Source organism: Bombus fervidus, chromosome 15, assembly GCF_041682495.2.
Source record: "Bombus fervidus isolate BK054 chromosome 15, iyBomFerv1, whole genome shotgun sequence".
In the NCBI taxonomy this organism is placed as follows: domain Eukaryota; kingdom Metazoa; phylum Arthropoda; class Insecta; order Hymenoptera; family Apidae; genus Bombus; species Bombus fervidus.
Genome location: NC_091531.1, coordinates 1608035 through 1627152, shown reverse-complemented (window position 1 = coordinate 1627152; position 19118 = coordinate 1608035). Strand labels below are relative to the sequence as shown.

General features: G+C 35.5%; 1 protein-coding gene and 1 long non-coding RNA gene across 2 annotated transcripts; both read left to right on the top strand.

Annotated features, from left to right (window-relative positions):
* The first annotated feature begins 7872 nt into the window (after nucleotides 1–7872).
* LOC139994980 (rRNA biogenesis protein RRP5-like) lies at nucleotides 7873–18414 on the top strand. Its single transcript, XM_072018079.1, has 7 exons — nucleotides 7873–8027; nucleotides 8112–8174; nucleotides 8247–8797; nucleotides 8859–11228; nucleotides 16924–17906; nucleotides 17972–18137; nucleotides 18215–18414. Exons 2-7 carry the CDS (start codon nucleotides 8112–8114, stop codon nucleotides 18375–18377), a joined length of 4296 nt encoding a protein of 1431 aa, XP_071874180.1. The 5' UTR covers nucleotides 7873–8027; the 3' UTR covers nucleotides 18378–18414.
* LOC139995175 (uncharacterized) lies at nucleotides 11534–15972 on the top strand. The gene is made up of 4 exons (XR_011801885.1): nucleotides 11534–11603; nucleotides 11723–11826; nucleotides 11916–14180; nucleotides 15806–15972. It is a non-coding gene; the product is annotated as an uncharacterized lncRNA (long non-coding RNA).
* Nucleotides 18415–19118: the final 704 nt, after the last annotated feature.

The following is a 19118-nucleotide window of genomic DNA, read 5'->3' as shown; positions in this document are numbered from 1 at the left end:
CACGTTATGAAACGAAAGAAACTTTTAGGACAACCTAAGAGTTTCTCCAACTATTAGTGACCATAGTACAGAATCAAAAAATATTCGATGAGTTTACTCTTGCTAGAGAAGTTACATGGCGATCCAGATTCTTCGATCTGCTCGAGGGAATCATGTTGAATATAAATGTCTTTGGCAATTCGTAAAGGGCTCAATGTACATTAATGCGAAAAATCATTGCCACTATCTGAAGTACTCTAAATACGTTGTCTCTTGTGTGACATCGACCACATCTTAATTTACATCAGAGATAAGACTTCCTTCCCGACCTTGGGACTCTTTTGCACACGTCACTACCTTATCGAGTCTCGCTCGGGCAACCGAGGCGAACAGATGTGCGTAAGCAAACGTGTGCTCCAGTCAAGTGATTCAGAGAAGTGCTACGAACAGTGATAGTGACAAACAATGCAACAGCAGATATCAACGATCAAGATTGCAACCAATGGAGAAAAATATTACATAAAAGGGTCATCAGATTTACCAGGCTTACAGCAACAACAGCAAAATAATAACAACCAAAATGATATGGAAATAGAAGAAATGGAAGAGCAGCGGAGACAGGAGGAGTGCAGACACGACAACAAAATAAGTTACCAGGACGAAAACTGGAAGCTAGCAAAGACTAGCAAAAAACGTAAAATAATTCCAGGCACAAATGCTGCAGGAAACCCAGATACAGGAAAGCAGCGATGGCTGCAAGAATTACCTTTAAGAAACTCCTTCAGCTCACTAACGGAAGAAATAGACAATGACCCGACAAGCAAAACCACAACTAAAACACCTTACATATCAAAACCACCACCAATATTTGTTGAGGCCCAAATAATAGACCCGCTTATTGATCTACTAAACAATATAGTCGGGAAGGATAACTACACAATAAAACAAACAAAATTAGAACAAGTAAAAATTTAAACAAACACCCCAGAAGTTTATAGGAAAGTGATAAATGAACTAAAGGAAAAAAATGCTATATACCACACGTACCAACTCAAAACAGAAAGGAGCTGTAAAATAGTTATAAGAGGTTTACATCCAAAAACTAACACAAAAAAATTAAGTGAAGAATTAGGAAAAATTGGCCATGAAACAAGAGCAATAAACAATATGACAAGATACGATACGAAGCAACCATTGCCACTATTCTTAATAGAACTGAAACCCAGAACCAATAACACGGAAATCTATGAAATCAAAAAAATACTAAATACAATTGTAACAGTGGAACCACCACGCTACAAAAAAGATATACCACAATGCATGCGGTGTCAACAATACGGACACACAAAAAATTATTGCAACAGAAGCCCGGCATGTGTTAAATGTGCAAAAAATCACCTAACAATACACTGCCCATACACAGGAAAAATAGAAGAAGTTAAATGCTATAATTGTAACGGAAACCACCCAGCCAGCTACAAAGGATGTGAAATAAGGAAACAAATACAACGTAAACTGTTTCCTCCACTTCGCAACAGATCACACAATGACCATCAACCACAACAAAGTATAACGGATAACGAAACAACATTGAAAGCACAACACGAACTAAACGCTATAAGCAGAAACATAGATCCCCAAGGTAAACGAAGCTACGCACAAGTAACTAAAAACATTAGCAAACCAACGCTTGCAATCAATCAGAATGAAAACAATAACATCGAAGACGTTACAGACATCAAAGAAATGCTCAAACAATCCATTAAAGGTATGGAAATGTTAGGAAAAATGGTAAGTGATCTAAACACAATACTAAGACAACAAGCACAACAAACAACAATCATGTTACAACTACTCACTAACTTGCTAAGTAAAAAATAGAGATGGACATTTTGAAAATAGCAGTCTGGAACTCCAATGGCTTGCAACAGCGAGCCCACGAAACTAAAATATTTTTGTATAAAAATAATATTGATATACTACTTGTCTCAGAAACACATTTCACCCTAAAAAACTACATGAAAATACCGTACTACACCATATACGATACCAAACATCCCTCAGGTAAAGCACATGGAGGTACTGCAGTAATAATAAAAAATGACATCAAGCATCACTTACATAGTCAAACAAATCAAGAACATCTACAAGCAACCACTGTCACAATACAAACCAATGACAATTACTTCCAGATGTCAGCAGTATATGTACCTCCGAGACACAAAATGACACTTAAAAAATGGGAAGAGTACTTCCAATCCATAGGCGACAAATATATATAACGGCAGGAGACTTTAATGCAAAGCACACATTATGGGGTTCGAGAATTAGCACGCCGAGAGGTAGAACGTTGGAAAAATACATTAGAAGCAGCAACCTCAACGTACTATCTACAGAAAAACCAACGTACTGGCCGACAGACCCCAATAAAATACCTGACCTGTTGGATTTCGCAGTAACAAAAGGACTAAATGTAAGCAAATTAAAAATAACAACCAGCCTCGAGCTTAACTCCGACCATACACCAATTATAATAGAATATACAAGCAAACCACTACTTTATAACAAGTCAGAGTCGCTTTGCAATAAAAGCACCAATTGGCAAACTTTCAAAGAGCTAATCGAAAACAAAATCAACTGGAATATCCCGTTGAAAACACCTGAACACATTGAGCAGGCAGTAGCAACTTTGACAGAAATAATACAGGAAGCAGCATGGGCAACCACCACCTATGAAACAAATAGCAGGCAATCAAAAATTATTCCGTAGAACATCCTAGACAAAATCAGGGAAAAAAGAAAAGCGAAAGCAAAATGGCAAAAACAGAGAACACGAGAAAACAAGAAAAACCTAAATAAACTTGCAAAGGAATTAAAGAATAAAATAAGGGAACATCATAATAACGAATTCTCAAAATTCATCGAATCACTATCCGCGCATGAGAATACCAACTACTCCCTATGGAAAGTCACTAACAAAGCTAAGAAAACAATAAAATCAATCCCAGCAATCAGAAAAATGGACAACACATGGGCCAGAACCAACGAAGAGCAGGCAGAAGAATTCTCAAAGCACCTACAAAATATATTTTCGCCGTACGAAATTAATAACAGCATCCCTGGATGGCAAACAAATGAAGATGTGGAAAATGCCAGCAACGCAACTGATAAACGCTGCACCATACTCAGCACAATAGCGCAAGTAGTTACAAACTTAATTAAGGCAACAAAGACAAGTAAAGCACCAGGATTTGACTTGATCAATGGAAAAATCTTAAAAAACCTTCCCCCAAAGGCAATAAGACTAACAACGATAATATTTAACGCAATTCTGAGAATACAGTACTTTCCTACACTATGGAAAATAGCACAGATAGTAATGTTACCCAAACCAAACAAAAACCCACATCTAACTGCATCCTACAGGCCGATATCATTACTACCTGCGTTTTCCAAATTATTAGAGAAAATAATATATAACCGCTTAAAACCAAGAATAGAAAAAGAAAAACTAATACCGAACCATCAATTTGGATTCAGGAATAAACACTCCACAATAGAACAAATGCATAAACTCGTCAATGAAATCTTACAGTCGCTTGAAACAAAACAATACTACACAGCACTCTTTATGGATATCGAAAAAGCATTCGACAAAGTCAACCATGAAAAACTTCTTCAAACAATCAAAAAGCAATTTCCAGCACAAATCTACAAACTACTCAAATCTTACTTAAATAACAGAACCTTTGTAGTAAAAATAAATGATGCATACTGTTACGCCACGAGGCTTTTTAGAGATCGTATTTCCAACCGTCGCTCGCGGTCCTCCAGCGTCGCAGATATATCCTCTTATGTGCCCGACGGAAAACATACATTGTATCGACGAGCGCATACTTGTCACCAAGCAACGAGTTCTGGAACCGTCGATCTCGGACCGTTATTTTATAACGAAGAAGTCGGCCTGCGTGATCATCGGCGCGTGCGGTGGCTAGATCCGAGCATATGGGGGGGTCGTCTCCCCGAAAGACAAAGAATCGAAATCTGTAACCGATCAGTCTCATTCGACAACTCTAACCGAACAGTCGCATCCGAACAGTCTCATTATAAAATTCACACCGCATACATAAAAAATCGAATCGATTTGCTATAAACATTAACTGTATCTATCACGAAATAATTTGTGGCGCTTCTATTATAATTTAACTTATTGTTAAAAATATATGTTATATTAACCTGTTAACACAGTGTTAATTTCAATTAACCACCCCTGTTATCCTAATCGAAACACGGGGAACGACTATTTCGCGGCGTCGATTAGCCGAATCGTAGCGAGAATTTACGCCTCTCGCTGACGCGTTTTCCTCGCGACCGCGTCTCTCCGCGAACGGTCGTAACACATACTCTGAAATTAAGGACATCAAGGCAGGAGTACCGCAAGGAAGTGTCTTAGGACCAATATTATACACACTATACACGGCAGATATACCAACAACTGTCAACAGTAAAACACTGACGTTTGCGGACGATACGGCCATACTAGTGAGGCATGCAAATCTAGAAACGGCCGCCGCACTACTACAAGAACACACTACAAAAATAGAAAACTGGCTGCAAAACAAACAAATAAAAGTGAACACCAGCAAGTGCAACCACATAACATTTACACTTAGAAAAGGAAAAACACCAGATATTCAACTGAACGGCGCCCACATAGCACAAACAAAGCAAGTCAAATATCTAGGAATAAATTTAGACACACGCCTTACATGGAAGCACCATATAAAATCAATAATAAACAGAATAAGTGCAAAAAGGAAGCAGATGTACTGGTTAATCAATAGAAAATCTAAATTAAGCACAATGAATAAACTAAATATATACAAAACAATAATCAAACCAATCTGGACATACGGAGTCCCATTATGGGGGACGGCAGCAATGAGTCACATAAGCAAAATAGAAATACAGCAAGCAAAAATTTTAAGGACAATAGTTAACGCTCCATGGTACGTCAGAAATGAAGACCTACGAAAAGATCTAAAAATTCCAACAGTCAAAGAGGAAATCGCTAGATACGCAAAAAAGTACAAAGAAAGACTTGCAGCACACCCAAACCAGCTGGCTGCTGAAACAAATAAAACCAAAATAGAAAAAAGACTGAAGAGGAAGCATCCCGCAGACCTCGAAATAGAGATGCAATAGGAAACCTGGAAGATGGAACCCCGCTGGGGGTAACCATCCACATGCTATATTTTATTTATTTTTATTTATTTTTTATTTTTTTATTCTTTTATTCTCTAAGCTATAACATTTTACCAAATGTCCTTCTGGACAAATTGTAAAAATTTAATAAAACAAATAAAAAAAAAAAAAAAAAGGATACAATCAGGTCAAAAAACAGTTTGATTTCATTAGGATTTGTTTCAACCCATTTATCGGGATGATTCAATTGCTGTTTTGACATTATTTGTGCAGCATATATATTTGTTTGATTCGGAATAATTTGAAGTATTTCATTCGTAACAAAAAGAAAATAGAACTACGCGGTTTAGTATAATCAAAAAATTTAGAGTGATGTATATTGATTCCCTGTGAAGTCGAAAATCTGATATTCGCTTGACTGCCCAAAGGAATATACCAATTTGTATCATACCCCTCTTCTTGTGTATTATTTTCATCATTGCCGTCATCTTCAACTTCACTATTCAATTCAATTCGACGACAATGTACTGAAGATGCTATTATCATATTAGATAAACTGTTCGAAGGACTTTTCTCTCTATCTGACAACACTCGACATCGTTCGGAGGGATTTGATAAAAATGTATGGTCGCATAATCTTCATTTGAAATCATATTATCTTTTGGGGTTAAGTAAAAAATTAAATAGAAGACAATAGAAATATGTATCGCGTAATAAAAAATTCATCATGGCTCCACGGGCAATCCCTGTAAAACTAGCCTGACTTTCAACGTGTTAATCGTATACATAAAAAAGAAAGAAATAAATATATTTTTAGTACTGCACAAGATTACTATGTCTTGTATCATTCTGTCATACACGAAAAAATAAATTAGCATGTGTTTTAAAAGTGAAAGAAGTTACGTTTCTTGGTATGCAGAACTTTCATGATAACAGACCAGTATAAAAAATTGTTATTCTGCGGTTTCCGTTTCACCGGGGATCACCCCTGTTCGGCTTCTAGCATCGAATAGAATACATACGTGCGAAGAAACACGTTCAACTTAATGTTGTTACTTCCCAAGTGTATGCGTTCTTAGCGAAACTTTATCGTCGAATTTTTTGAAAACGAAGCTTTGTTTGAAAAATTGTCGCTTTATATGTTCGATTTATTTTTACATGGGGAATCATTTTTTTCGGCTTCTACCACAATTTTCGGAACATCTTGCATCGATATATATTGGACCACGATCTTTCCCGATTAAAATTTAAACTATTTATTACAATTTAGTACTTTTTGCAACTAGAATTTTTAGTACGTGTATAAACTAAACATGGAAACTTTATGGAAATTGCAAAAATTTTCGGAAATGGACGTCTTGTTTTTTTTCGCAATAAATGTCTTATCGATATCAACAATTTAACCATCTGTAAAATCTGCGAAACGGTTATTCTTAAAATATTTGATATTTAGTTCTTTCTCCAGAATATCCAAAATTTAGAAACTCCGAAACGAAATCCCAAGAACATTCGTAAGACTTAAAATACGGATGCTTCTAAAACTTGTGGAATTTAAGTCTTGCGAATATCCTAGGGATGTCTAAAATGAACGTAGGACGTTTAGATATAAACTGACCATGAACATGTATTCTTTGGACTTACGGTGCTGTCCGAATAATTGAATATAATTATAAGTCAGTATAAATGGATGCGAAATAATACGTACAGATTATAATAAATTTACGAAGTGAAATAAAATAAAAACTATAAAAATAAAACTATGAAAAATAAAAATATAAAATATAAGAGTATAAAAAATAAAAAACTATAAAATAGAAAACTAGATTACTGGACCGTTAAGATATGAATTGGACAGATAAATTGGTATAAGGTAACATCTGATGAAATCAATTAAAATAGATTTGTATATGTGTATCTGAAAATGTATAAATAAATAAATATATGTCGGTGATGAAAGGATACCGGGCCTTCCCTTTGGAATTCTTAGGAAAACTCGCAACAATTTAATATTATAAACAACCCGATTGTATTTGTCCGAGATCTGCGATAATGAGCTCGGGCTCGTGGCGACTACTAGTCGCCAAACGTAGCCGCGGTCACGATATGATCGTTTTACCTAACAGAGGTATAGAATTGCATAGCTCTCCTTAAAAAGAAATAGTTGTACCGACACCTAACAGAAGACTGTCCAGCGATTGCTGTCTCGTGGCTCGCTACACAAAGACCCTATTCTTCGGACAAGATGATTGCCAGATGTCGATACATTCTCAGAATATTTTCAACTAGCCTACGAACTCGCTATAGATCTTGGGATTTATGTAGCTGAAGTTCTCCAAAAGGACAAAGTCTTTTTCTTAGCAATTCCTAAATCTATCACCGACTACGGGAAGATACAGGAAATCTGCTTTTTTCTGGTACGATGCTTCCCGCTAGCAACTTTCTCTCGAGGGCGGTTAGTATCCTTCTTCAACGTCCATTTCCCCCACTTTCCTAACGAAGGCTTTTCTCGACGAATCCGATGATCTCGTATCCTTAGACATATCCCACCATAGTTTTCCTCTGCAGCATCATCGTGACGGAATGTCAGTCGTTAGACGGCAGTCAGAGTCGATAGTTGGTAGTTAGCAGTAATAGTTGACCCGAGTTCCTCCACATCTTAAGCAATCATCATCATAACTTCTATCGTGTCCAAGTCCAACTTGTAATCGCGAACCGCTCATAGTAATCGCGAGTTTTACGCAAAGTGTACATATAGAGTATTTGTTAATAAATATATATTGTTAACTATACTCGAGTGTTTCTTCAGCATTTAGCACGACCCACCAACCACATACTTTATCTCGGTACTTTATAGTTATACATTTCTACAGATTTTGTAAATTTTCTTTTTATAATGTATATAATAGTAACATAATTATTTTTCATAGATGACGTCGAAAAATCTTTTAAGAGGTGGAAAAGAAGTTCGAGAAAGGAAAGCATCAGATTTGGTAAATTTATTACATATATCCATCATATTTTAATATCTTAAAATTACTTATTCAATATTTGTACGTTAATAGTTATTTGGCAAATATGAGAAAATTGGTAAAAGGAATCGTGAGAAACAGAGGGCAAAGAAACAAGACGAAGAGGAACCAAATTTTGTTCCCAACACTGCAGAACGATTATCATATGCAACAATATCTGAAGGATTAGTGGTATTAGGATGTATTTTTGAAGTGACAAACTATGATTTGCTGATATCTTTGCCAGGCGGCTTAGTAGGTCGTGCCCAAATTACAGATATCAGTGAATGTTACACAAATTTGTTGCAAAATTTTGTCAAATCACAGGATTCTGAGACAAACGAATTTAAGTCCCTTCCTGAGTTATATACCTATGGAGATTACGTCGTATGTTATGTAAAAGCTATACAATCGCAAGAGATATTGCAAATTGCGATATCTCTTGAGCCCAGTCTAATAAATCAAAGTTTAGATGTTGCTTATTTAGATATTGGCTCAAAAATAGTATGTACTATTCGTAGTATAGAAGATCATGGTTATCTGGTAGACACAGGTTTAATAAACGTAAGAGCGTTTATTCCTACTAAGGAAAGTGGCAGTGAAAAATGTTTGTGTAAGTAAATTTAAATAATATATACATTTATGAAAAAAACTAACGATTATTACTAAGAAGTCTTATGTAATTCCAGGTAAACAGCTTCTATGCTATGTTAAAGAAGTTAAAAATAATGAGAATACATCGACGATTACATTAACTTTGAAACGGAAGCTTGTTAAGACTATTTGTGAAACAGAAATTAAATCATTGGACAGCATGATGCCAGGCACAAAATTTGATCTTTCTATAAAGAAAGTGTTGTCTAATGGCTTATGTGTTTCATTAAATGAAAACAATATAGGATTCATAAATCAAATATATTTAGACGAGCCCTTATCTAAATATTCAAATAGTCTGACAATTACTGGAACATTATTATATATTTTGCCGACCATCAAATTTGCATACTTTAGCTCGACGATAGATAAATCTAGAGACAATACTATTAAGCCTGGAGATGTTGTAGAAGGAGCTACTGTTCTATTCAGAGAATCTCGTGGAATAGTACTACAATTAACTAAGAATGGAATACGGGGATTCGTTTCCTTGAAAAGAACAGGTGTTGAATATAATAAAATCATTGAAAAATTTGCACCTGGTACCACACATAAATGCAGAATATTATCATACAGCTGGTTAGATGGAATTTATCTCTGTACCATGCAGCGTTCGCTGCTGGAACAGAAGTACTTTTCATTGTCTGATTTTAAACCTGGCGACATGGTAAATGTAAAGATTACAGATATTGACAAAGTGAATGGTTTCGTTAATGTACAACTTGGTAAATTTAATGGACAAATTGCACCAGATCATATATCTGACGAAGGTTTAAGTGCCTTAAACAAGCTGAAAGTCGACGAAGAAGTAGAAGCAGGAGTCTTGTCCGTTCATATAGACCGAAAAAAAGTATATCTCACTTTGAAAAGGTCTTTAATAACGAGTGACTTGCCCATTTTAGCGAACATACAAGACGCGAAAATTGACTCGAAACACCACGCAACTATCATTCAAATACATAAACGTGGAATATTGGTAAAGTTCTTCGGGGATGTTAAAGGTTGGATTTCACATACTGCTCTCGACACGGAAACATCTAACGTAAATTGGAACTGTTCGATTGGACAAACAATTTTGGTAAAAGTTCAAACAGTGAACACAGATTCGGGAGAGATAACTGTAAAAATGGTTAATCAGGACATACAAGTTGAAAAAGCAGCATTCGATATTGGTGAAGAAGTAGAAGGCACAATAATAGAATCATCCACTCAAGGGTTATATTTAAGAATCAGTAGAAATGAAGGACAAACTGTTAGTACAGGATTTTTACCAGCTGGTCACATGTCACCTTGTATGGAGATTGCAGCTCTACTGGCATCAAAATATGTTCCTGGTGATACACTTTCAGCTCTTGTATTTGCTACAGTACCTAATTTAATTTTAACTAGGACTATTGTAACTCAAGGAAGATACAGGAATTTTGAGAAACTGAAAATAGGAGACTGTATACCTTGTACGATCAAAGATATGGAGCCAGATGGTATAAGATTAATTTTACCAGTTTCAGAATGTACGCCATTTGGATATGTGTCCTATAGTAACGTTAGTAATTTTAATCTACTGCACACAAACCAAATTTTAATGGCAAAAATATTTTCTATTAACAAGAAAGAACAACAATTAGGACTAACATTGTCGCTAAAGAAAATATACGATGATCTATCTGATCCTAAAAGTCGAATGGTGGCAGCATTGGATACATTGATCCTGTATTTTAATAAATTAGTAGAACTTTCAAGTAATTCATATTACAAAAACAGACCAATTTCATCTGTAAAATTAGGGCAGAGAGTTACTGGAAAGATTGAAAAAATTACGGCTGATGGTTTGGTTGTTCAATTACAGAATAACTTGCTAGGTATAGTGTCTAAGAATCATTACTCTGATAATAAAAAAATAGGGGACAAAATTTCTGGGACGATTATATGGATAAATTACGTACACGAGCTTGTCGAATTGACCACGTTATCGTCAATAATGCACAAAATAAGTGCCAAACAAAATAAGCAAATACAATTCCCGGACGGCAAATTGCTACGTGGTAGAATCTTAATGGTGACAAATTGGTTTATCTTGATATTCCTACAAGGTATTGGTAAAGGAACTTTAGCTGCGATACCTGTACGTCGTCACATAAACGATTTACAGCCAGATCTAACACCTTATACTATTCATTCTAAAGTTAAATGTTACGCCTTATTAAATTCCAAAGAATCCAATATTATGCCTCTCTGCATCATAAAATCTGCATTTGAAAACAAGTATGATGTGAGAGAGAAATCGAATAATAATAATTACTTAAAAAGGAAGAAACAAAACCAAGAGAACGTGGTACTTGCCAAAAAAATAAAAATTCAAAAGTTACTGGAAGTACCGAATGTGTAAAACAAAGGGAAGTTAAATCAACCTACCTCTTCGACCGTTGGGTCTTCGTGGTGCTTCTGACATTGGTAAAATGTAGTCATAAACTTTGGACACAGAAATATGGATGGTACGATAAGCCTACGGTCTATTCATCTGTGGATATAATATTTGCGATTCGTGATGTAATCGCACGTGGGTTACCTCATTGCTTATTGCCCCAGTTTAGCCGGTTTCTCCAGCTGGTTTACGATCAATTGCCTGCAACCTGTGAAGCAAAAAAATCAGACTGCACAAGAATTTTGTAGGTAAATCTGTCTTATACTATTCATTCTAAAATAGAACGATATATCTCATTAAGTTCCTTGGAATAAAATATTATGCCCATTTGCATGGTAAGGTTTGCATTTGAAAAGAAATACTCTGTAGAAGACAAGTTGTGCGATAATAATAACTTTAAAAAAGTTGATATTTTTAATTTCATAGAGTGCTTATTTCATAAATGAATTTATAGGAATGTCCTGAAGAAAGCACTTGTTTAAACATCACTATGTAAAAGCATGAGAATCTCGTTCAAAATGTATATCCAGTTTGAAGAGCAGTATGGTATTCAGAAAGGTCTGGTTTGTGTTCAGCAAATATTTATACAATATGAAGAGAAGCGAGGTAACGAAGATAATAAAATATTTTGACACATTACTTTACAGGATGTCAGCAACAACTTAATACACAATATCTAAGAATATTTTGAAAATTTACTTCTATTTTATGGCTACAGATGCAAAAACATACTGTTAATATTGATATATACAGTGGCTTGGTAAAGTATTTACATAAGTCACAGAAAACTTTAATATTCATATTGTGTGTTGTATATAAAACATTTTGTTAGCACCATGATAATATTGTCCTATTTATATTGCCAATTTGAAAATATATATAAAAGTTGCAGGATATTTAATGTAAACTTATTGTTACTTCGGCCGGCTCTCTACCTAGACCAGGCCACATACCGCGGGCTGGCTGGCAATCAGATGTCCGCACATCCTCACGGCGTACTCTCAATAGCCTCAAGGACCCATCATAAATTTTAGCAATTTCCAGCTAAGGCCCTTCAAATCCAACAAACACCTCTTTAGTAATTCGTTTTCTAACAGTTTACTGTTTACTACGGGAAGATTCGGGAAAGTTCGTTTTCTCACGTATGATGCTTCCCACTCGCCACTTTCTCTCAGTGACAGTTAGCCCCTTTCTCACCCACCAACCTCGAAAATTAACCAATTACCAACGAAGCCTATTTCCTTCACTATCATAGCGAAACCCTGTCTTTAATGAATCAGCTCATCTGATGTCCGTGGATCCACCCATCACAAGTTTTCCTTCGCAGCATCATTTTCATAGAGAGTTAGTTGCTCTTTCGTTTTCGACCATTCAAACTTGCGTTATTCTACTCGAACTCAGAAATTACAATTACTCTCTAGCAACTCATATTTAGTTTGTACATAAGCTGTTATAATAAACTGTAACTTGTAATTTGTTATATCAGTGTCATATTCAATTTAACCACCTCTATTATCCTAACCGAAATAGGGGATCGATCATTTCGTGGTGTCGATTGTCTAATCGTAACGGGAATTTACGACTTCCGTTGACGTGCTTCCTCGCGATCGCGTCTCTCCGGGAGTAAACGAAATACTTATATTTAGTATAAAATTAATATACAGTATGTATAGTCATTTTAAGCGTATAATGTGTTATATTAAAAATGGTCCCACTGAATACTGAGACTTACTGATTTTATGAATGATTGTTTATTTAAATATTTTTATAATCTCTGCAAAATATATGTACATGTACTTGTACTAAATATCTTATAATTTCTGCATTCATTTTCAGAATCGTTTAAGATTTTAAAAATATAATTATGATAGTTGGATGTCAATACAGCATTAATGAAATTTGAAAATGTTTCGTATAATACGCGTATGGTAATCATAAAAGGTCTACCAACACTTTCAGAAGCCATGGAATAAAAGTGAAAGAACAAAATAAATTGACATGTTCTAATTATTTTTTTCATTCTGTGTCAATGTTTCGAGAACAATACAATTCATTTCTTCAGATCTGCCCAAGTTACGATTGGAATACGATTAGAAACTGGGGAGTTATAAATATGTCATCCAATAATTAGTATTAAAGTTTTTTTTTTAATATGAACTACATGAATTGATAGTTAAAGACAAGTTTGAATCGATCGATAGTCCAATTTAAAATTGGAATAATTTGACGCGATAAACGTGATTGGTAAACAAAATCCTTTTATAGCCGTGAGTGGCAACATTCGTTTCGAAGTTTCACCCTAGACAAACGAGATGGTACTTTCTTGTGCGTTAGCGCAGAATGCGTCTGCCAATGCGGAAATCGGCCATATTGTAATCGCTATATTATTTGCACGTTGTGTTAGCGAAATCAGTGGTGATAATCTCGTGGTGTCTCAAATGTTTAATAAACTAGGAGAGGGAAGCGTGGGAAAAAATGTAAATAACTCGAGTAGCAAACTCGGTCGGCGGCGAATTCACACTCGTACCAAATCGTGTCAAAGATTTTTCAAGTAAAAGCGAGCATCGTGACGTGATCTAGATATAAAACCCTATTGTAAAACGATCGTGTGTCTCGAGTCTCGTAGCATCGAGCGACTACTTTCAGACACATCGAATCGTAAATTCCGAGTATTCGTCACGGTGTGTGACGTTGCCGATAATTCCGTGCTATGGCCCGTGCTTTTCGGTATCGCGACGCATCACCTCTCCTTCCCTTATTCTTTTCGTAAAGTCTCCGTAAGAGCGTTAGCTAAAATTCTACTGTTGGTCTACGTAACACTGACGTTTTCTAGTGAAATCGTGTACACATTTACTTTGGACGAATTAATCAAGTGAAAACCCATATCTACTTGTGTAAGAGGCATACAGCCCGTGAGTATTTTCTATTTTATAAAGAATGGCTCGTATTTGTGAAATATGCGATTATATATATACGGGTCCGTAGGTTTTAACTTTGGAACATAAAAAATGTCAAAGGCACTGTGTTCAAATGAACGCGTCTTCTTTCTCTTTCTTTTCCATCTTGTCGTCCTATCACTCTATCCTTGTCTCTCCTCCGACCGTATCCCATTCTCGCGGTCTCTCTCTCACTCACTCACCACTCACTCACTCACTCACTCACTCACTCACTTATTGTCACTCTCCATTTCTTCCCTCCTGCGCCCAGTTTACCGTCTCTTTCTCGCGTTTTTTTACTCTCTAACCTCGTGAACGCGGGGTTAGGTTATAATAAAAAACACCATCGCGTCAGGCTGAAAACCTTACTTTAAGACATCAAGAATTGGTGACCAATCCATATACTGGGGGTGTATTGGTAGTATTGGTAGATAAACTTTTGGCATTCTAAAGGGAAGTTTAACCCTGCTGCAATCTTCGAATTTTTACACTTCAATTTTGTTTTAATTTTAGCAGTAAAAGAGATTTATAATATGTTGTTATTTCTCTATTTAGAGGTAGGATCACAATAGCCATTAGTTTATTCTTCGGAGAAGTTTATCACACCGTTCTGAGCTTAACGACCTTTATTGCACTTTCTTACATGGACTGAGTAAAAAAAAAGACAAAAGAATTCCTTAAACCTATCGATTAAACGTATCGATTATATCTAGAACTATCTTCTAGTTACTATTTATTGTAACTAGCGCATCTGCATATAGATGGCGAGCGCGATCTCACGTTGTCATTTTCAACATAGTATTTTAAGAAAATATTTATCTTAAAATTGAGATGAGCAGTCATGCATACCAATAACAGTCTTTTCATATCTTACCTGAATTTGAAATATTTTTTAACATCAAAAAATACCACTGGATAAAAAATGATCGAAAGAACGCAGCAGGGTTAATTGAGCCAATGAACTTGAAAATTATATCGGCCTCGTATCAAAATCATGAATGTGCAAATTTTTCAGCAAAAAAGTTGGCACTTTTTAGTTTTAACTATATGAATTAAAGGTACAAATGACGATGGTACGAATAAGTGACGATGATTATGGTTTAAACTTGATTCTAGTTATTTTACGTTAAATTGTGAATCTCTATAATCTATTGAATCGCATATTTATGGCATTGCTACAAGAGAAACGATATCTTCGAGAAAGATAGGGAGAAATGGAAAATATATAGTATATATACAATGTCGAAAGAGCTGGCAAACCGTTTTGATCAAATCGTGATAAGAAAGCTTCGAATTATTTTAGATTTGAAAAACTATCCAAGATGGAAATCTTGATTTTAATACATTTAAATTCATACGATTGAGGAAAGAGAATTCAGAGTTAGATGAGAGAATAGGATACGTGTTGTACACGATTGTAATATTTTAGCAACATTTTCAATTCTTGTGACATATTGTATCGCGTAAATCTACTTGTTACTATAATCACAAATTGTGTCTCTTGGAAACGCAAAATAGAGATTCTTCATATTATAGTCTTGTATCCAAATAATAAACAATGTTTGTACGTCCCTTATCTTTTCTTTCTTCTTCCTTCATAGAGGTAGAGCCTATAACAGCAGGAAACGAGCAGAACGTTGATTTAAACGTATGCCGACATTAGAGGAGAAGAAGAAAATATTGGAGAAGAATTAGGAATAACCAAGGAAGAAACAGAAATTAGTTTTCACCATCCAACTTACCTATACCCGAATGCGATCTAGAGCTGCATCGCTAATGATAATTTTCCTCCTTTTGTAAACTACATAGAGAGTTAAGATCAGAATATTGTTAATAAACATATAACTAAATAAAATCGACTAAATTACTAGTTACAAGACATTGAAATTATTTATTTATTCCAAGAAAACTCTAATCCTTCTCGCGCTAGTACTCCTGCCCATAGCAGGCAGGCCGTAACGTGGAGTTTATTTATCAGTCGCATTAATACGGTAGTCAAAGCTACTCCTATGGTTATATCAACGAATTAGATTATCAAGAATACGATAGTTTGGAAATTTTAAATAGTGTTGCGCTTTAGAAAGGAGCGACAAGTTTTTGAATCCGTTCTGTTGTCGCGAAAGTATTTAAACGATCTTCTGGGATATTCAGAATAGTGCCGCGATTTAGAAAGGTGCGACAAGTTTTCAATCTATTCCATTCGGTCGTTCGCCTCGTTTCGAAAATAACGAACGAGAGTCGAACCAATTGAAATAGTCTAAAGACTATTTCTGGTGGCAGCTACTACCGTTTTGATTTAAATATAATTCGAGAAATCTAAGATTCTACATATAGAGTAACGCATAATCGGTTACGAACACCGAAGATCAAGATCAGATCGTAACAGATGCCAATATTTTATTAACATCCATTGTGCTCCTACAATTAACTTCTACAACTTAATATATACGTCTGCCCGCTAGCAACTTTCTCTCGACGGCGGTTGCCATCCCTCCTCACTCACCGACCTGGTAGATCAACCAATTAACAGCGACGTCCATTTCCCCCACTTTCCTAACGAAACTTTCCCTAACGAATCCGATCCTGTCGTACTCTTAGCCAAACCTATCACAGTTTTCCTCCGCAGGGCCATCGGCACAGAAAGACAGTTCTTCTACGTTCCTTGAGCAGTCGTTATATTAGATTATATCGCGCACTCTGCTCAATCGCTATCTTAACTCATCGTCTATCAGTCGAGTTGTAACCGAGAATTGCGAATCGTCAAGTGTAATCGCGAGTCCTACGTCGAAAAAAGTAAAGCGTCGAAAGTGAGAACAAAAAAAGGAGAGAATATGCTACACACCGAAAAAATAAAAATTGAAAAATTACAGAAAATACAAAAGATGAAAAACAAAGGAAAACGAAACAGAGAGAAACCAGTGAAAGATTTAGAGAAGGAATATTCTAAGAAAATGTGTGTTGAACAAACAGGAGAAGAAAAGATAAAACTGGAAGATACGGATTACGAGCAGAAGCCAAGGATATCTCCGTGTGGATTTTTCTGGGATGGCAACCCCAATTTATCTCTCGATCAGGATAAAGAGTCATCCAGCGATAGTGAAGATGAAGTAGAGAAAATGCCAAAACTGAAAAATAAGAAATTAAGTGCCGCTGAACGTCGAGAACAAGAAAGACAGAAGGAAGGCGAAATTCGCCAACGAGAAGAAGCGCTGGCCAACAACCAGTTACCAAATTCCGTGGATCAGTTCGACAGACTAGTTTTAGCTAGTCCAGACAGTTCAATAGTATGGTTACAGTATATGGCATACCATTTACAGGCAACAGAAATAGAGAAAGCAAGAGCAGTTGCGAGAAGAGCGGTGAAAACAATTAACTTTAGAGAGGAGAATGAAATATTAAATGTTTGGAATGCGTGGTTGAATTTAGAGTCTGAATTTGGGATCCCTAAAACATTGAATAATGTTTTTCAAGAGGCAGTGAGGTCTAACGACTCACGAAAAATATACAGCCACATGTTGACAGTTCATGTCAAGGCTGGCAGGCAGATGGAAGTGGAGAAAACAATATCTACCATGATTGCGAAGTTTAAATATATTCCTGAGACATGGTTTAATTGTGGAGAAGCTTTGATAAAAATGGGTTTGAAGGACAAATCAAGGCATATTATGCAGAGAGCATTGCAATCTTTGCCAGCATCTGAACGTATGTACATAACAGAAATAAAATGTCATAAAGAATAAAATACTAATATAATATGAATTTTACAGATGTAAATCTAATGGCTCGGTTTGCGATTATGGAGAACAAATTTGGGGATAAAGAGAGAGCACAAACTTTGTTTGAACAAATTCTAAGTTCTTATCCAAAACGGGTGGATATATGGTCTTGTTATATCGACTCCTTAGTGAAATCTAATGATATTGATATAGCAAGGTAAAAATATTTTTTCAACTATATTTTGTCATTTTAATTTCATAGAGAATTTACCTTGTAATAATTTGTATTTACAGGAAAGTTCTAGAGAGAGCAGTTGTTCAGACATTACCGCCTAGAAAGATGAAGATCCTCTTTAAAAAGTTCATCAATTTTGAAGAACAGCATGGTACTCAGGAAGACGTGACTCGTGTTAAACAAATGGCTGTAGAATATGTAGAGAAGCAGTGTACAAAATGATCAAAAATAATAAAACATTTTGACACGTACTTCATTACATCGTGCGAGCAAAACCTTAATTACACAATACCTAAAAAAGTCCAGTTATGTAAAGTTTCCCCATTCAATAACTTCATGTTGTTATTTATAATATTTATAGTTTTCACCTTCTAAATCTGATGTTTCCATGATCTCTGTACCATCTTCATTATAAGTTTTTTCTTCATCGAATATAATATTTCCATTGCTACTGTTTTCGTAACTTACTTTACACTTTCTTTTCATTTTGGGGATTGCAAAATTGTTTTGTGTTTTATATTAGTTTATTGAATTAGAAACGAACATAATAATAGAAGTAGAACGAAATGGATCACACCGAATTTAATAAAATAATATAAAACAGAAATTGTTGTTCATTTATTATCACGTTATGAAACGAAAGAAACTTTTAGGACAACCTAAGAGTTTCTCCAACTATTAGTGACCATAGTACAGAATCAAAAAATATTCGATGAGTTTACTCTTGCTAGAGAAGTTACATGGCGATCCAGATTCTTCGATCTGCTCGAGGGAATCATGTTGAATATAAATGTCTTTGGCAATTCGTAAAGGGCTCAATGTACATTAATGTGAAAAATCATTGTCACTATCTGAAGTACTCTAAATACGTTGTCTCTTGTGTGACATCGATCACATCTTAATCTACATCAGAGATAAGACTTCCTTCCCGACCTTGGGACTCTTTTGCACACGTCACTACCT